The sequence below is a fragment of the Rhineura floridana genome, chromosome 15 (genome assembly GCF_030035675.1).
Source record: "Rhineura floridana isolate rRhiFlo1 chromosome 15, rRhiFlo1.hap2, whole genome shotgun sequence".
Taxonomy (NCBI): Eukaryota; Metazoa; Chordata; class Lepidosauria; order Squamata; family Rhineuridae; genus Rhineura; species Rhineura floridana.
Genome location: NC_084494.1, coordinates 19,622,326 through 19,642,217, shown reverse-complemented (window position 1 = coordinate 19,642,217; position 19,892 = coordinate 19,622,326). Strand labels below are relative to the sequence as shown.

Sequence of the window (19,892 nt, the reverse complement as noted above, 5' to 3'; positions counted from 1 at the left end):
TGCCCCTTCTAAAATGTGTCTCGCGCAGGCGCAGTTTGATTGGAACTTGTTGGAAAGGGGAGACACGTTTATGAATTTAGGCGGTGGCTGGCTTGTTAGCTTCCAAACGACAGTGATTTTTCTTTTTCTCGCGAAAGGAAAGAAGCAGCTGGGCCTCTTGCGGACTTTTACACCAGTATCAGGTTGGCCCGGGGGTGTGGGGGCAGAGCGAACCTTTATTCCTCGTGCAAAAGGATCCTCTTAAACCAGCTTGATGTAGTGGTACGGAATTCTGAGTTCGAGTCCCAATGCAACCCTTTCTCTGTCTAGCCTATTTCACGGAATTGTTGTGCAGATTTTCTTTTAAAACCCAAGAGAGATTTATATCACCAACTCCGAGTGCCTAGAAAGAAGGACGGTAAAAATATAAGTAGATAAAACGCGCTTGGAAAGTATTTGCCATGGAGCTCAGTGGGGCTTAATCTCTCTTGTGAAGGTACGGAAGCGAGAATAAAAAAAAAACGGAAATGGACTGCCTTCAAGTCGATGCCAACTTATGGCTACCCTATGAATACGGTTTTCATGGTAAGCAGTATTCAGAGGGGGTTTACCATTGCCTCCCTCTGAGGCTAGTTCTCCCCAGCTGGCTAGGGCCTGCTCAGCTTGCCACAGCTGCACAAGTCAGCCTCTTCCTTGTCTGCAACTGCCAGCTGGGGGGCACCTGGGCTCCCTGGGACTATGCAGCTTGCCCACAGCTGCACAGGTGGCAGGGCATGTAACCCCTGAGCCACTCTCTGTGGGGGTGATCTTTAGCTGGCCCTTTACACTCAGGACACACGAGTGGGAATTTGGACTCACAGACTCTGGACTCCCAGCCAGGCCCTCCTCCCCACTGTGCTGTACCAGCTGTCCCTGAAAATGAAAGCTGTTTCTTAATACACTCTTGATTGGCGGTAGGGAATCTTTTTTAGCCTGAGGGCCATGCCCCCTGCTGGGCAATCTTCTGGGGGTCACATGCCAGAATGGGCAGGGCAGAGGCAAAAGTGGGTAAGGCAATGACTATGAAGATGCACCTTCATACAGGAGGATAGTTTCTAAACAGACACCCCCACTCTCTCTCTCTATTGTCCAGCCAAGGAAGCGAGAAGCATTATCAGAGTTCAGGGACACATTCCAGCCAGGGAAAAACACCCAGGGGATGTGAAGGAAAGCTGGTGAGAGGTGTGGACTGGGCAAAGAGGATGTGGCTAAGGAAGGGGTGGGCCTTGGCAAGAGTCCATAGGGCCAGACAGAGAGGCCTGGAGAACGGCATTTGGCTCTCAGGCTGGACGTTCTCCACTCTTGATCTGGAAGGTTTTTGTTGTTATATGCCTTCAAGTTGATTACAATTTACAGCGACCCTATAAATCAGCAACCCCCAAGAGCATCTGTTATAAACCACCCTGTTCAGATCTTGCAAGTTCAGGTCTGTGGCTTCCGTTATGGAATCAACCCATCTCTTGTTTGGCCTTCCTCTTTTTCTACTCCCTTCTGTAGGGAGTAAGCAGGGCCAGGTCTGGTCAGTGCCTGGATGGGAGACTGCCTGGGAACCATATGTAAGCCACCTTGGGTTTCTATCATGAAAAGAAAGGTGGGGTAGAAATGTAATAAATAAATAATAGCCCCTCTGATGAAGTTCATCTGTGCCTTCTTTTCTATGTGCCCCCCCCCCCCCGTGTTTCTTTCCAGCTCACGCACAGCTCAGCTGTGTTGGATCTCTGGAGTTTGCAAGAATTAACACTGAGATCCTAGGAGGCACGCCTGAGTTGGGAGTAAAGTCTCTTGCAACGCAGTGGAACGTACTCCCGCGAGGAAGCATGCAAAGGCTCGCATTGCAAGTGCTGTGACTTATTTATTTTTTTTCCTTTTACACTGGAAGGCATAAGACTTTACCTTCGTTTCGTAGTAAGGTTTGCTGTTCCTCCGCTCTAACAAGCTTTAGTAAGGTACCAGAATGCCATGCGATAATTTGCATATAGGCAGGAAGAGGGGGAGGAAATATGGATATCTTTCCACAGAAATGCAACTAAATATAAGTGAGGGGGAACCAAAGCGCAGTTAAGGCCACTACGATGTTAGAGCATTTTTTCAAATTGCTTGTGTGGTGACATTTTTGAGCCGCTCGCTCTGACTTACACTGGAGACCCGGGCAGCTTGGTAAAGCATCCGCGAAGAAAGGCATTAAAAAGGGCTTCTGCTGTGAGTGGCACATGGAGAGGGGCGGCTGCGGCTTTGCTCTTTTCCATGCGGAATCGCTATCAAGAGATTTCGGAAGCATAATTTTTGTGCTCGGGGTAGCTGGTAATCGTTTGTTCTGGCTCCCCTACTGAAGGGTGTCAAAAGATAGTTACTAGTCAAGACTATATTATTGGTTATTCCTAAACCTCTGAACCTCTCAATGAATATTGTGTTTGACACATTGGTTGAGTTGATTTTACTCATTCGTTCTTCTGAAGTGAGGTTTCTATAGCTGGTGCCAGTATTTGTGTTGTGCAACTTTTATAACTCTTTCTTCCCTTTGAAACCTTGTGCTTGCGGAGAAAATAGTGATACCACTGAAACTTTTTTCTTTATAAACTTCAAGTATTACCTAAATAAAAACCTTTTTTTCCACACCAAGTGTTGAGATTTGTCTACTGTTGCTCCCCCTTTTTAAACTTGGCTTCAGTCTGTAGTATGTGCAGAGAATATTGTGGGTGTCTCAATATTTTCCCTCCCCACCTGCTATGAACAGTGTCCTAATTCCTAACCCCCTTAAATAGGGAGCCCTATCAGCTGTTAAGAAGTTTAATACCACACTATGTAGAACCAGTGCAGTGGTTTATTTATTTATTAAGTTTATATTCCACCCTTCTTCCCAGAAGGAGCCTAGGGCGGCAAACAAAAACATTGAAAGCAGTATATGGTGAGGATTTCCCTATTCCAGAAACTTGCTATTGTTTTTTGCCTTCACGTCAATTACAACTTACAGCGACCCTGTGAATCAGCAACCTCTAATAGCATCTGTTATAAACCACCCTATTCAGATCTTGTAAGTTCAGGTCTGTGGCTTCCTTTATGGAATCAATCCATCATCTCTTGTTTGGCCTTCCTTTTTTTCCTACTCCCTTCTGTTTTCCCCAGCATTATTGTCTTTTCTAGTGAATCATGTCTTCTCATGATGTGTCCAAAGTATGATAACCTCAGTTTCATCATTTTAGCTTCTAGTGACAGTTCTGGTTTAATTTGTTTTAACACCCAATTATCTGTCTTTTTTGCGGTCCATGGTATGCGCAAAGCTCTCCTCCAACACCACACTTCAAATGAGTTGATTTTTCTCTTATCCGCTTTTTTCACTGTCCAACTTTCACACCCATACATAGAGATCGGGAATACCGTTGCCTGAATCATCCTGACTTTAGTGTTCAGTGATACATCTTTGCATTTGAGGACCTTTCATAGTTCTCTCATAGCTGCCCTCCCCAGTCAGGCCCAAAGTTGTTGCCCTATATTGAGGGCAAGTCGGCTGGATGAGAAATCCAGGGCAGAGGAGTCGGTTCTATGGCTTAGAGCAGGGATGGGGAACCAAATGCACACACACACCCCGGCCTCTCAGTCTGGTCCTTGGCAGTCTCTCCAGGCCACACCCCTCACTGGTCCTGCTTCATACCCCTAGGGTTTCTGCCTAGCTGGAATGTTTATTACTCTAATAATGCCTCTTGCTTGTCTGGATGGAGGATAAGGAGTGTGTGTACAAAGGTAGAATATTGCTTTCAGTGCTCTGCTCGCTTTTGCCTCTGAACCCGCCCACGACTGGCATGTGGCCCTCGGAGGGTTTCTCAAAAGGGAATGCAGCCCTTGGGCTGAAAAGAATTCCCGACTTCTGGTTTCTAGCTAAAAATGGTTCAGTGGATTGATTTGAAACTTGGCAGTGTAGGAGAGGTAGTTTGAAGATGGCCCATGCCAAACATGGGGTAGAAAAAATGGCATATTTTGAAGGAGTTAAACGTGTGATGAGTGGCTCTGGGAAGTTCAGGTGGATTTATCGATTATGTGTTGGATTAGGCCAAGAGGATGAATAGTATGTGCCATTACCCATTAATTATGTTATATGCTTGTCATTTTTTAAAAAGGCATTTTTGTGGCCAGTGTTATTCAGTGGGAGTTCATAAGGGTGTACCCCGCACATGCTCAGTATGAACCTGTTGTGAGAGAAAGGGTTTGAGTGAAATGCAGAGTGAGAATGAGTGACAGGCAGAAGGGATTGGTTGCAATCTGACAGCGTGTGGCTGTGTGAGGATCAGAAAAGGACTTTGCAGGAAGGGGGTGAGATGAGATATGAAAGTACTCACAGAGCAGGTCTCAGCCTTGAAATGTTTACAGTTCAAGTAGGCCCACAGGTTAGAAGCTAGGTATGAAAGGAGACAGGGAGAAGAAATCACAGGAGATGAGCAAACGTAGTTTGAGAGGCATAGTGGGAGGGGGAAATACCTCTTAAGGTTCACAGCAGCTGAATTTCTGATGGGCAGCTCTTGAAGGCACAGGAAAAAGGGAAGGAGAAGATTTAGTGGGCTTGTGTGTGTTTTATCAGCTGAATTTCTTCTAAACTCTAAACTTGGAGTTTAACGCAGTCCATCCATTGTAACTTGTTTTAACTAAGATGTGCCTTTGAAGTCTTATACTTGGATGTTAAATGGATATCCAGCATCTTCGTTTGTACCGATTTATTTTTCTGTTTCTGCAGTGATGGCTAAGGCCACCTAGAATGCATTTTATTAGTTGTAGTGTGCAAGATATGAATAAATAACATATATAACAGAATAAAGACTCTTCTGCTGTCTGAAGTCTGACTCCCAAATAGAAAATTTCTGGTACCTCCCAAGACTCAAGATTCTTGAGTTGGGTCTTCTATTCTCCACCTACATTAGACGACTGCTGTTGATAACCTGAGAGCTTAAATGAACTAACGTTCGACATACAAGGACTCTATGTAGAGACAGAGGAAGGGAGAAAGCAAGAACCCTTGACCCTGGGCATTCACTGGCTAGGGCGCTGGCCTTGCTGATATCATCTATGGACACTAACCAAACAAAACATGCCCGACAGTTCGTTTAATAATAGCTAGCATGTTGTTCCCTTTGCACTACTGCAAGATGTGAAAACTTTTTAGCAACTGCTATTGTGTTGTTCTTTCTGCTCCCATGAGGCATGTACACTTTTTCTTTACATAGTGTATTTTTTTAGCTCTTCACAAGTGGGGGGGGGGGAGAACATTTCCACTTTTGAGTCTGAGCAGAAAATTAATAGTTAAAGCAAATAAAAAACAAACAGCTGGTGGATTTGCCAGCAGCTGATGGCATTTGGAAGAGGAGGAAGAAAACAGGATTTTGATTTGGTTTATGAAATGCCCTCAAGTTTTTAATAACGGAATGTGGGGGAGATTTACTGAACTCCTCTGGATGAGGCCTGCCTCTTTTCCTCTTCCTGGGAGCCTCATGATACACATATATAATATCTGTGACATAGACTTGCAATTCCTCACCATCACCACTGCCCTTTCCTGGCTGGCTCCTTCAAGTCCTCATGAAGATAAGCCAGAGGTATTGGTTAAATTAGGGTGAGAGAAGGGACACCGTCAACTCCCCAGGAGATGAAAGATGGTCCAGGCTACGCAGAAGATGAGCATGGACAAAATGAGCCAACTTTCCTTTGCTGGGGGGGGAGAAAGCATATCATGGATTTTGGTGTTTTTTGAGGGAGGGGGGAGGACCGCAGTTCAGTGGGGAAGCACATTCTTTGTGTGCAGGTCCAGTCCTTGGCAATCTCCAGGTAACAAAAAAAGGATCAGGTAGCGTTGGGAAGGATCTCTACTGGAGACCCTCTGCCAGTCAGAGTAGGCAATAATGAGATGGACAAGCAGCCTGACAGAGGGGAAGGTGGCTTTCCCTATGCCCTTGAGCGAAAGGTCACCAGATCCTCAGTGAAGTCCACCTCCTTTTGCAGGATGGGCATCATCGGGATCCCTCCCCCCGTGTGGCTCACAGGGGCTCGTGATAGATGTGTGCAAGAGGGGAGTCCGTGAGCTGGAAGCAGCGCCCCTGTGGTGAGGTAGCTAGCTGGACAGGAGGGCGTTCGTCTCTTGGGCTCGGAGTCCGATGGCCTTGAGGCTCCGTGTAGACTTTGCCTGTTTGGGCGGGTCCTTCCCACAGGCCAGCTTCGCCTGCTTTGCTGTCTGGCTTCTCTGCTGGCCGTTGAGCAGGGAAGTCGTATTGCATCTGGGCCTCCAGGCATCGTGGCGAGACCAGGGAGCCTGCCTGGCTTTGGGGAGAGGAAAGAACTTTGATGCCGCAGACGTTCTTGCTGCAAGTATCTACTTCTGGCTCCGCCGGCTGGTCTATGAAGGGGGTGGCATACTCTGGCTCTGGTGGCAAAGGCTCGGCATACTCATGGCACTTGCCTGGCACATCGTAATGATTCACCACCAGGGGGAGTGTGTAGCCTTCATCCAGAGCAGGCTTGAATGTAGACGGGATGGACTGGGTGGTGGGGCTGATTTGAACAACATCTGGCTCGGCATATTCTGCAAAGGGTGGGGGAGAAGTTCCCAAGAAATTATGGAATCTCCCCTTTGAGACACGCTACCTAAAATAATACATTAGAAGCCTAATTTACACCATCTCCGTTTAATGCAACACCATGTGGTGTAGTGGTTAGAGCAGACTTTCCCAACCAGAGTGCCTCCAGATGTTGTTGGACCACAACTCCCATCAGCCTCAGCCAGCATTGCCAACGGTCAAGAAAGATGGAAATTGTGATCCAACCACATCTGGAGGCACACTGGTTGGGAAAGGCTGGGTTAGAGTGTTGGACTGGGAACCTGAGAGACCAGGGTTCAAATCCCCGCTCTGCTGTGAAGCTCGCCGGGTGACCTTGGGCCAGTTGCTGCTCTCGGCCTAACCTACCTCACAGGATGCCACCTTGAGCTCCTTGGAGGAAAGGTGGGATATAAATGTCATGAATAAATAGCTGTTAGGATGTCTCTGATTATGAGCTTATGTTGGTGTGCAAGGTCCTATACAGCCTGGGAGATATTTTGCTTGGTCCTGATCCTACAACTACTGCTCATGTGCTGCACTGATCTTGACACAACACACAGCAACGGAATTTGTTTTCAGTGACTTTGCTGGTGACAAAAGGGGTTCCGCTGGGTTGATCTCTGCCAGGGTGCAAAATGGACATTCCCCAAAGCTCTGGGGCCCTCCTACCCTTCCTTCTTACTGGACTGGCCCTTTGCATGAATGGCATTCCCACCAGCTGCTCCAGAATGCAGATGTTTGCTGATGGCCTTGTGCCCAGTTCCCCTTTGCCTCCCCCTTTACGTGTTTAGCATCATGGATGGAATTCGGGAGCCAATGGGCTGAGTGTTTGGTCTTCTCTGTGTATATATGTATGAATGGAGCAAATATGAAAGTAATAAGAGGCATTCCATCTTACTCAAGTTGCTTCTGGACAATGAGCACCTTGGCTCGAGGCTAATTTATGGCACCCAAACCCAGTCCCTTAGAATTAACCCTTTACTCCATTAAAGAGGAACAAGTAAGATCAGAAAAGGCCTTCAGGGCAGGATACTCTCTTCTCCTGCCCCACCCTCTGTATTGGGGGAAAATGAAGGACAGAGGAAGACAGGGGTGCTTCTAGTTGTATTCAAGATGATTTGCTCCTAAATATTTTTATGCTGACTCCTCTTCGAACAGCGAACTATTCTGAGGTGGGATGGGGTAGCACTTAACTGGGTTTGTTTTCCTTTGGAAAGGAGGTCACTGGCGGCTTATGGCATTTTGTAATGTTTGCATTTATTGACAGGTGTGCAGGTTGAGCAGAGGTGGAGGCAAGCCCACCCACCACACATCAGAGCTTCCAAGAGAGGCAGCCCCCCCCCAATGCTGTTACCTTACAGCAGGAGCGAGGAACCCTTTTCACCCCGAGGGCCACTTTCCCCCGTGGGCAACCTTCCAAGGGCTGACTGCCAGTAGTGGGTGTGGCCAGAGGTATAAGTGGGTGTGGCCAGAGCAAAAGACGTGACTCTTTTCCAGCCAGGTAAAATCACCAGAAGAGGTTGCACAGCAGGGCTGCTGGAGGGTGTGGCCTGGGGGTGTGTGTGCATGGCCTAGGCAGAATGCCAAGGGCCATCTAGGTAGCCCCTGGGCCTGAGTTTCCCTAAGCACGGTTTGCACGAGGGATCGGAAACCTCAGGCCTGGGGGCCAAATGCAGCCTTCTAGATCTCTCTATTTGACCCTCTGGACTCTTCTTCAGGCCTTGCCCCCTGCTAATGATGCAGCTGCTGGCCGTGCCCCTGACCGTGGTGTGTTCAGCAGCACCCTGATCGGAGGCCTACATGCATATGTCTGTTTGCATATGTCGGAAGGCAGAGCTGGGGCCCCAATCCCGGGGAGCTGGATCCCGGAGAGTTGGGAGAAGAGTATTCGGATGGATGGCAGAGGGAAGGGGGAGGAACTTCCCCCCTTTGGAGCGAAGACGAAACAGAGGAACTGCCAGTGATAAGGTCGCTTGGCAACGGGGAGCCTGAGCCCTCCCTGGACATTCTCATGCCTCCCCCTCTTTCAGGCTCAGAGCAAGAGGGGAAAGAGGGAGGGCTGCTCACAGCCGAAAAGCGGGGAGGCAGTTTACCATCAGCTCCTCCCCTATCCCCCATCCTGGAATCGGAAACTTCAGAAGAGGAGGGGGTGATGCTTCCCCCCTCACCGCGCACACGCAGACAGCTGAAAAGACAGGAGAGAAGGGGGGGAAGGCGGGCAGTACCTGAGGGGCAGTTAAGGAGGAGCGAAAGATTGCGCGCCCGTTTGGCCCCTTCTTAAAGAACAGGCGGGAAGAAGTCCCTTGCTCTGTCAACTTTCTCCCAATGCCGCAGGACCTGTATCCCTGTATTGCTTCATGAGAAAACGCAGTCTTTGTTTGGACATTACCCTAATAAAACACGAATTAACTACAGCCGTTGGTCTGGTTCCTGAGTCACATCCTGGGCCTGACAGCATAGGACCCTTTTCAGACTGTCATTTGAGTGGCCAGGAGATACAGCGGTGGGAGGCAGAGCCTGCCGGGAGTCCAGCGGACATGGGAGAAGGGAGATTCTAAATGGCCGAATGAAGTACACAGATCTAGCAAGTGCTGAATTTGCAGGCATGCAATCCTATCGCTTCTCAGGGCTCACACATCTCCCTGCTCCCAAAGAGAGCTATCAGGGGGATGTCTGGGCCTTCCAGGTGACTATACATCAGACAGAGGACCTCGGGGCCAGAGGCTGAACGTGGCCCTCCAAGCCCCTCTGGCTGGCTCTCAGGACTCTTGTTGCCACAGCCCTCACCGGCCCTGCTTTGCCCCCTCTCTGAATGTTCTTCCCTCCCTAGAATGTGTCCAAGAACTCTGATCATTCTTCTTGCTTGCCCGGATGGAGAGGGTTGTTTTGAGCGTGTGTCGAAGTAAACCTACTGAACAAAGGTAAAATTAGTATTTGTGGCTCCACCTACTTTTTCTTTTGGCCACACCCACCACTGGCATACGGCCCCTGGAAGGTTGCCCAGAAGGGAATGCGGCCCTTGGGCTGAAAAAGCTTCTCTGCCCTTGCTCTACAGGGTGGAGGGCCATTCTCTAGCCCTAGCCTACCTGGAGACTGAATCCCACTGACATCTTCTGGGGCTCCAGCCTTAGGGAATGAGGCGATTTCAGAGGTGGACAATTGCAGGCTCCCTCTGGGACATACCTGGCTGGCCTCTGATGTTGGGAAACCTGAAGTGGAATCTTAAGGTCAGCAGGCGTAATAAACAAAAGTTTGAAGCAACTTTGTCTACTGCAATCAAACAGTCCATTTTTCGGTTTTGAAGAGAGAACAAAATGATTGGGCAGAGTAACTTTTTTCCACTTGCCATACTCTTCCTGGTTTCAAGCTGCTATTTCAATCAAAGCTATGCTGGCTATGACTGATGAGAGTTATAATCAAAAACATGTGGAGGGCACCTGGTTGGTGAAGGCAGTTATATATTACTAGAAAACTCATTCTCCTAAGTGCCGAAAAAGCTCCATCCAGGCACAAAAGGGTGGTATAAGCAGGGGGGGGGGGATTTGCAGAAGTACAATTTTGTTTTTAAAGGGAAAAAACCTCTAAAATGCGGGGGGCAAAATAGGTCAGACTGAACATGCTTTGGGGACACAGAACGCTGACTGACTTTTGGGAAATCAGGGCTAGAAACCCAGAGGGGAAATGGAATGGAGGATCCTGAAGGCAAGACTGGCTGGGTAGCATCGTGAAGAGGAGCACTCTGCAACATTTTGTTGCAGATTCCACTTGCGAGCTCAGAACAGTCTTTGACAGAAGAAAGGAGAATACAGTTTAACACTGACTGCAGAGCAGTCACTCATAGGAATCAGAAACACCAGAACTGTAGTGTTAAGAGCCAAAATTGGATATGATGCAGGAAATCTAGGACCAGGATTTCCCACTAAATAATAATAATAATAATCAGCCCCGTGGAGCTGCTTTGACACATAGATACCATCTTGTAAGTTAAACAAGTTAGAGGAGGCCACCTCCTTATCTGGGATGCTATAGTTGCATCCTGCATTGCAGATCTTGCATTGGGCAAGAAAGTGGACTAGATGATCTCTAAGGTCCCTTCCAGCTGTATTATAAGACGTTAAAGAGCATTTTCAGTAAATTTTCAGTTGTAATTGTAACTGAAAAGAGCTACCGTTCCCAGAGTTGTTTAACAATCCCTCTTCCCAGAGGACTCTAGGAATTGTAGCTCTGGGAATGGGGGTCTGCTAACAGCTCTCAGCACCCTTAACGAACGATAGTTCCCAGGATTCTTTAGGGGAAGACATGACTTGTTTAAAATGATATGATACTTTTTTACATGTATAGTGCAGATGGGGCCAGAATGAATGTTGGTGGGTTTCTCTGGGGAGGGCATTCCAGATGCAAGTCGCTGTGACAGTGATATAGTAATAATGGTGTGTCAGTTACTTCTAAAGAGTGGGGGAAGCCATTTGAAAATGGGCGGCAAAGCACAAAATAATCAACTCTCTTCTCCCCTTCCAATGGCTGAAAGGCAGAGCAGTCTACCCACTGGCTTGCAAATATGACTGCCTTTTATGTTAGGTGCTTTACCTTTTATGAGGCTGCAATCCTGATCCGCTGTCTTTCTGCTGGAGAGAGAGAAAATATCAAGTGAGTTCAACAGCAATTTCCACCCAAAGGATCTGAACTTCTGTACAAGCAGCAGTAGCAGCCTTGTTTTGCAAGCTGCTCTTTACAACAGACAACAGGAAATTAAATCGCAAAGTGCAAAAGCAGCCAGCGCTGCACCATGGGTCTGTGCCTACTCAGGGTAGACCCATTGAAATTAATGAAACTAAGTTAGTCATGTCTATTAACTTCAATGAGTCTACTCTGAGTAGGACTAACATTGAATACCAACGCATACACTGAAAGCATATTATTTTCCTGAAAGAATGCTGGGAATTGTTGTTTGTTGGGGGTGCTGGGAACTGCAGCTCTGTGATGGGTAAACTACAATTCCCAGGATTCTTTGTGGGACGTGGTGTGCTTTCAATGTAATGTGTATTCAGCCACAGAGTGGCACCTGGACAAACTTTGCACCAGTGCAAACATCCCAGCTCTGCACATTTGGGCCTGTGTACACACAGTTTATCCTTTGATGGTTGTCCAGGAGTTGCACTGTTGAGAGCAAGCACAATATAATGCAGGGGTGGCAACTGTAGCATCCTCCAGATGTTGTGGATTCCAGCTCCCTTCAGCCCAAGCCAGCATAGCCAATGGTCAGGGATGATGGAAATTTAGTCCAACAATATGTGGAAGGCTCCATGTTGGCTATCCCGAGTCATACAGTTGGTCTATGAGCAGGGAGACCCAGGTTCAAGTTTCTTCTCAGCCATGAAGGTTATTGGGTGATCTTATGGCAGTCACCATCTCTTACCATAGCCTACCTCACAGGGTTGCTGTGAGGATTAGGAATGGAGGAGAAATTTGATTCAGTTCACATTTAAAGCCATATCAAATTTGCATTTATCTTAAATTTACAGTGCAACCAAACCAAAGGATTCCAGCTCCAACCAAAGAATGTTTACAAAAATGCATATATTAGGGGAAAGTGTGCATAAGAATGCATACATAAGTGAAAAAATTCAGAAATGCATTGCGTTAAAGAAATTGCAAAAATGTGTACATTTGTCAAAACTGCATGCAATAATGTATTTATTAGGAGAAATTCACACCAAAATGCTGAAGAATTTTCATCAGGATTTTTTAAAATCACAAATTGCTGCAGGAATGTGGAGAATTTAAGGTTGGAAAATGTGAGATTAGGGGGGAAATGGAGAGAACTGCATTTGGCAGATCCATCCTTGGTGAAGATAAAAGTGCACAGGGGAAGAGGACTCTGAGCACTTTGGGGGGGGGAGAATCAAAATGCTAAATAATATCATCAAAAAATCTCTAGAGGCTGCTACAAACCCCTCTCAAACCCAGAGATCTCTTTCATCAGCCCTAACCAGCATGACCAATGGTTCAGAGATAATGGGAATTGTAGTCCTGCAACAGCTGGAGGACCACAAGGTTCCCTACCCTTGTTCTAAGTGATGTCTGGCGGGAATCCATTAGTGTTGAGTGTGCAGCTAACAGCAGCTTATCCCTATTGCAACATGATGCCAGAAGGTAACCAACCACCCTAGCCAACCACAAACCCACAATCTCTTCACGGACTCCTTGTGGGACCTGGCTAGAAACTTTTCTTTGTCACACATATGTAGTTCAGCTTGTATTTATGGCTGTATACCCACCATATATTTAAAGCACATGGCTTCCTCCCAAAGAATCCTGGGAACTATAGTTGACCTCTCATAGAGCTACAATTCCCAGCACCCATAATAAACTACAGTTCCCAGACTTTTTTGGGGGAAGCCATATGCTTGAAGTGTTTGGGGTATGTACAGCCTATTGTCAATGGGAGCTTGTAGGAAGGCTACATCACAGCCCTTGGGACAGTGACATCTCCCTCCCGGCCAGGATGGGATGGAAAGGAGCCCTCACCAGTTGCATGACTAACTGAAGAGAAGAAAGGGGGACGTTATTACCCACCTCTTTTTGCAACATAGAAAAACCAGCAGCAAGAGGGCCAAGGCAATAAGCACAAATCCTCCAATCAGAAGCATGACCAGCAACGGGGGCCCTGGAGAGAAAGAAGGGGAAGCCTAATGGTGCAGCAAAAAAAGGTGAAAAATGGGGGGCAGAGGGCATGACAGAAGTATATAAAGTTAGGCATGGTGTGCAGCACTGGAGTCATCCAGGGTCATGAGAGGTCACTGATCCCTTTTTTGGGAGGAGGGTTCCAATGTATGAGCCAATTAGCATGAAACACAAATGTGTTAGCCACTGAGAAGAGTCTTCTCACTTCGCTAACAACATGCTTCCTTGTCCTTTTGTGCTGATTGGAGCCAATCGAAGTGAAAGGTAAGTCACTGAGAAGACTCCACCTCAGTAGCTAACATACACCTCCTCTCTCATGCTGATTGGTTCCTAGGGTAAGCGAGGCATGAGCTTCACAGCAAAGTACCTTTGTCTCCCAAATCTAGTCCCACACTTGGCTTCCTTTCAGAATTCTTAAAATCAAAAGGCTTCTGGCAGTGTTTAGCTCCCAGAGAGGCAGATTGGAGGGGGTGGCAGCCTATGCTCACCCAGTTTTATTCTGGATCTATAATTCTGAAATTGCAGAGGAGAGGGTGAAGCCTGCAGGCATGGCTGTGAGGAGGTGTGGTTCCTAGATAGGAAAAAAAGGAAGTACTTCTTTACACAGGGAACACCAGAAGGGCCCTGCTAGATGAGACCAATGTCCCATCCAGTCCAGCATCCTGTTCTCACAGTGGCCAACCAGGTGCCTTTTATGGGAAGGCCACAAGCAGGACCAGAGTGCAACAGTGCACTTCCCACTTGTGATTCCTAGTAACTAGTCCTGAGAGGCATACTGCCTCCAACAGTGGTAGAAAAGTGCAGAGTTAAACTGATTTACTACAACAAGTTGGAGTGATGGCCACCAACTTGGACATATTTAAAAGGGGATTAGACGAAGGAAGGATAAGGCTATCAAAGGTGACTAGCCACAACAGTTATGTTCTGCCTCCGCTATCAGAGCTGCTATGCTTCTGAATACTAATGTTGAAGACACTATAGTTGTCCTTAGGTCTCAGCAGGCAGAAGCCACTACTGATGGTATTCCTACATAGTCTTCCTACTGGTAGCTAGAGGAAATCCCCAGAAAGGGGTGTTTAAGGGTTTGGAGCAGGTGTGGCTGGGCCGTGCCATATTGTGCCACAATGGGAACCAGGAACTACTGACATCCCCTTGCTTGAGCCATCACCCCTCCTTGGTGGTGGGACTGTGGATCACTGTCTTCCCTGGGAAGCTGGCACCATATTTGGCCTTTATCTGTCCAGAAGGCCTTAAGGGGCCTATAACCAAATGCAGACTTAATACTGTGCAACTGATGGAAAAGTGAAGGGACAATATAATGGTCAATGCAGGATGAGCAAATATCACCCTGCTGGATGTTGGAAGGGAGAGGACATGACTCACTTACTCTTAGAATCACCCATATATTCAGAAGAATTTGATATTTTGACCCCCCCCCTCATTGCTGGTTACAGCGAAAAATTCTTTTTAAATAAAATTGTATTTGTATTGGTAGGAGCATCTATGTGACTTAACCGGGTTGCTAAATATGTTAAACTAGCCCTAGAGAGGAGGAAAGGTACCGTTCCCTCTGGAGATAATATATGTTCCTAGAGCTATTTAAATAATTAATCTTTACACTCTTTTAATGTGCTCATATAAGTGATTTATCTTATTCCTCTTTAATTTCTGTCTTTAACCTGTCTTTTTATGTAACCGCTGTTTTATGTGCATGCAAAAATCATATACTGTACATATTATTGGCTATTGTGCAATAAACTGAACTACGGATCACAACAGTTAAGGGACCTGATGGAAAGGGGAAGCCAGATAGGTTGGGTCAATGTGTTAGGTAAAAACACTGGGTTGCAGCCAACTAATTTCTACTCAGAGCAGACCCGTCACTATTAATGGACCCAATAAGTTAGTCTTATCCATTAACTTCAGCGTGTCTACATCTGCATCGGACTAACATTGGCTACAACCCCAAAGCCCTGTCTCTGTCCTCCTGACAGGCAAGTCATGCCACTTCCAGACAGCAAGCACTTACCTTTTTTTCCTGAATTGATCACTATTCCTGGGATTTGGGTGAAAGTGACAGGGCTGCTTGTCAGGATGGGGAACACCTTGGGGCCACTGTGAACTGCAAAGGGTAGAGCTTTAGAGGAGACACATAACAAACCACACTTCAGGCACTACCTCCTATCACCATTCCTTACCCCAAAGGGTCTAAACACCACCCACAGTCATACACACAAAATGTTTATCGATTCAGATAAGCACTACAAAACCAGTTACTCAGTGAACTGTTGATTTTTGATCATTTTAGCTCTAGTACCAACAATTTAAAAAGTTGGCAACAGTTAAAGTAAAAAAAAAAAAGCTATTACCATTTAAACATACTTTCAGAAGAACTGCATCAGATCTACCAGGAAACCGTTCTAAGATGGGGTGCAGCAATCTGCCCCTCGCACCCTTCCAAAAATTACAGTAGACAAGTATGTGGGCTATATAGTCTCAACAGTCAACCCCAGGATGCAACATGGGACATAGGCTGTAAGCTGCCTTTTCACAGCTCAGAATATTTCTCCATCAAGCCTAGTACTGTCAAGCTGTCCAGGTTAACAGGCAGTGGAGGCTGATCCACTGGAGCAAATGGGCCATTGTCCTACCAACCACAGTCTGCCCTTAGCCAGCTCTCACCTGCCTGCCTCCTTACAACCAGTCTAGAGGGTAGCACAGACTGTCATCTTCCCCCTCCACAGTCTCAGCATTGCCTTTGTAGGACTTGGTAGGGAAGAGGATAAGGACAAAACTAGAATTAGCTGGCAGGCTCTGCCTCTGACTGTCATTCGCTCTGGCTCCACTGACTGTTGACCTCCCCATCTTCTGCCCTACCAGTTTCAATGGCCACCAGCCACTGCACCTGATACCTGGTATTTTTAACTGGAGAGTTATTTATTTAATTAACAAAATGTATATACTGCTTGATTAAAAAACGTCTAAGTGGATTATAAAAAAAGTCAGTAAAACAGTTAAAAACAAGCAATTAAAAAGGTTTTAGAACAATTAAAACAACAGTAGGTGAAAAAGATTTGGATTCCTGCATTGAGCAGGGGGTTGATGGCCTTATAGGCCCCTTCCAACTCTGCTATTCTGTGATTCTGTGATAAAAACACATCAACATCTACGTGTCCGGATAGGCTTGCCTAAATGAAAAAGTTTTAAGCAGGCACTGAGAATACAGCGAAGGCGCCTGCCTGATGTCAAGGGATCAAACCTGGGACCTCTGGTGCGCAAAGCAGGTGCTCTACCACTGAGCTATCACTTCTCCCCAAGGTTGCTTGCACCAGCTGCTCACACTACATTCGGGAACACGGTCTCACTAAGGGATGATGGTCCAGGTGGGAGCAATCAGCAAGAATCAATCCCAGCATAAATATGATTTTATGAAAAAAAATCCCTGAGGCTTAAGGACACATTCCAGCCAGGCAACAACACTCAAGGAGGATGTGGAACACGGCCAATGAGGGGTGTGGCCTGGGGACAGTCTTGAGGGCCAGACAGAGAGGCTTGGAGGGCCACATTCAATCTCCAATCCTGAGGTTCCCCGTCACTGGCCTAACAGTTCAATATTGGAAAGAGATATTGTTCCCCACCCCCAGTTGTGAATGGTGGCGACTCTCATTGGAAGCTGGTGGTTCTGATGCCAATGGGACAGTGAATTTGCTCCGGGTTTTAGTCTGCTCTTTCAAGGGCCTGTCCAAGGTGCTGAAAGATCAGCTCCTTGGAAGATCAGACTAAAACCTGGAGCAGATTCACTGACATCAGAGCCACCAGCCTCCAGTGCTGCGAGATATGACTCAAGCCGCATAAGGGAAAATGATTCCACAAATGGGAAAAGGATGTAAAATTCTCTGGTGTATGGGCTTCCTGTGCAGACCTGTTGACACAAGCTTGTATTATGGATCTTTGGTAAATTTGGGCCATCAGCTGAACCAACCCCCCTTGCCAACCTCTCTCCCCAACACAATGATGGTTTAGAGTCATTTTTATTGTTTGTATTAGTATTGTATAAGTGCATAAGCTGTATAAAAAAATCCAATGGCAACACTATATACATGGATGAATAAATAAAAGAATCCATCCAAGCATACAGCCAGCCCCACTCCTTACTTCCGCTGTCGCTATAGGGCCGAGGGGTCTTCAGGCGAGCAGCTTGGCACCCCAACAGGGCCACTTTCAGAGCCACCCTCTGGTTCCAGCTCTTGGGAACAATGCGTAGGTAGCGGGCCAGGATCGGCGGGATGAAGGCATTGGAGACTTCTTGGTGACTGTCTCTATTTCCTTCAAAGATCTGGGAGGGTTAGAAAAGGGAGAGGAGGGTCACCGGGACACTGTTCAAAAGGGGGAGGAGCTAATCATTTTGCTACCTGAGGCAAAGGACAAGATGGCGCCCTGCCATTTCTTGTATGGAATCCCATGAGGCTGTAATTTGTCCGCTGGGTGGACACGATAAATATAGAACTGTGAAGTTAGCACATTTTCTATTCACAGTAACAAATGAGAGGAGGAAATTCCTAAGAGAGAATGCTGTGTCTTGTAAGAGAGGTTCAGATTTTAAATCTGCTTCATGCTTTTATTCATTTTGGCTTTACGTACATTGATTCAGATTTGCCTAAATTCATTTTATCCCATTCCATTTTTATTTTACTCCAACTCTATAGTCTTAGGAGGTCTGTACCAGGGGTTCCCAAACTCTGGTCTATGGACCACCAGTAGTCCATGATCTTCATTCAGGTGGTATACGGCAGGTCTGTAAAGCCAGAGGTCCTCTGGAAGATGAGCAGGACAGACTGGAAATGATGGGGTAAGGAGGCACTTGAAAGGGGTGGAGAGGATTAGCAGCAAAGTTAATGGGAAACTAGAATTAAGATGCTTAATCTTGATTCAACAACAATCATACAGCACTGAGCACAGTGCATGACAATTGCTACAAGAGGCAGAAAAATTAAGTGGGCCACCATGGGAGGAAAGGTTTTGGAACCATTAGTCTGTGCTCTTAGAGTTGGTACTTTTAGAGTTGGGTCTCTAGGTACCTTGGATGCTTCTCTTTGATCAACTTCTGGCTTGTTAGGAGCAGGTTGGATTTTCAATTTCAAATGGTCGATTGTCTTTTCCACATTGGCAAAGGTGTAGTTTCTCATGGGCCCAGATGTAGTTTCAAAAATCCACAAGAGATTTGCTCTCTGTGATGCTAGATTTCTCTTCCACTCTGTCTGTAATGCAGTTCTGGAGCTGTGTTAAGATGTCTGCTCTACTCTTCATTCAGATTAACCTTGCTCTTACCTTGCCCGTGCGTTATTTCATCTCTGGATAGCAGTGGTGGCCGGTGCCCATTGGAACTGATGGACTGGAAGACAGGGAGACCAACAGGAAGTGGAGCCAGAGACAATGGCAGGCAGACCCAACCAGTTCTTGGTTTGCCTGCCTCCTCCTCCCTGCTGAGTTCTCAAATGGCAACACTGACACAAAGGAGGAGGAAGCTGACAGCTGAGGCTGCCACTGCTTGGACAGGCTTTAAGACAGAAGGCAGGCAGGTGGGGGGGCTGACTGAGGGCAGACTGAGGTTGGCGGAGCAGTGCCCCATCAGCCCTAATAGGCCAACCTCCACAGTTTAGGTGCCTTCCTAATTTTGAATGTTGTTGTTCCCTGGATTTTCACTTATGTCCGTACTTGGGTTTGTCTCTTGTTTGTCTCTTGGATCAGGTATTTCTCATCTCATGGATCTGGGTGGCCATCAACCCTGTCTCCAGTCAGGGCCAGCCCCACCATGATGCACACTGATCTCTTGTCTCACATGAAAGATTGGGAGGGAAGCACACCCCGTTGTTGCCCTTCAAGCAAAAGAGAAAGTCAGTAGTGGCAGCTGCACTCTGTGGATCCGCACTCTGTGGATGCCAGCATCTGGCCAGCCAGTGGAGCACCAGGCTGAACAGTGGCAGCTCACTGTCTGAGGCCAGGCGATGTGAGGAGAGGCCTTACAGAGACCTCCTCCAAGCCTCATTCAGCCAACGCTCATGAGACATGGGGTAGCTGCTCTGTGGTGCTGGAGGAAAGCAGTAGCAGCTGGCAGGGTGGTGGGCTCTGTCTCGAGTGCCAAAATGGCTCAGGCCAGCCCTGTCTCACCAGGCTGAGCTTGGCCACTGCTGCTTTTCACCTCAGCATAACCATTCCCCAAATGTAATCCATCTCACCTTATCCTCATTGCCGCTGTTGGATTTGTACACCTTCCAGTTCTTGCCGTCCCTGCTTGAGAGGACTTGGTAGGATTTGACGTAGTAGTTTTTGTGTTTATGAGAAGATCCCTTGGTTATGATTCCTGGAACAGACATGGTTAAACTGATAACATAGGGGAACAGTGCCAAGATGTGAAATACACTCCAGACATTAACTCAGGAGTGGGGAACTTTTGGCCCTCCAGATGTTGCTGAACTACAACTCCCATCAGCCCCAGCAAACATGGCCAACGGCCAGGGATGATAGGAATCATAGTTCAGCAAATCTGGAGAGCCGAAGGTTCCTCGCATCTGCATTCAGCCATTATGTCAACTATAGAGCTGTAGTAGTGCAGCT

General features: G+C 47.0%; 1 protein-coding gene and 1 non-coding gene across 6 annotated transcripts in view; one reads left to right on the top strand and one right to left on the bottom strand.

Moving 5' to 3' along the window:
- Nucleotides 1-2,201: 2,201 nt before the first annotated feature.
- LOC133371047 (U11 spliceosomal RNA) lies at nt 2,202-2,343 on the top strand. Its single transcript, XR_009759252.1, has one exon. It is a non-coding gene; the product is annotated as a U11 spliceosomal RNA (small nuclear RNA).
- Nucleotides 2,344-2,840: 497 nt separating this feature from the next.
- Nucleotides 2,841-19,892, bottom strand: part of LOC133370913 (discoidin, CUB and LCCL domain-containing protein 1-like) — a 66,314-nt gene continuing 49,262 nt past the window's right edge. For 2 of the 5 annotated variants that reach the window (XM_061597813.1, XM_061597815.1), the window contains exons 9-15: nt 19,514-19,638; nt 17,433-17,613; nt 15,307-15,399; nt 13,170-13,260; nt 11,181-11,218; nt 9,680-9,802; nt 2,841-6,577 (exon numbers count right to left, since the gene is read on the bottom strand). In XM_061597813.1, coding sequence (XP_061453797.1) covers nt 6,036-6,577; nt 9,680-9,802; nt 11,181-11,218; nt 13,170-13,260; nt 15,307-15,399; nt 17,433-17,613; nt 19,514-19,638 — 1,193 coding nt within the window. In that variant the 3' untranslated portion in view covers nt 2,841-6,035. Of the gene's footprint in view, nt 6,578-7,864; nt 9,502-9,679; nt 9,803-11,180; nt 11,219-13,169; nt 13,261-15,306; nt 15,400-17,432; nt 17,614-19,513; nt 19,639-19,892 lie in introns of those variants that run through there. The other 3 variants (XM_061597814.1, XM_061597817.1, XM_061597818.1) reach the window with 3 other exon arrangements.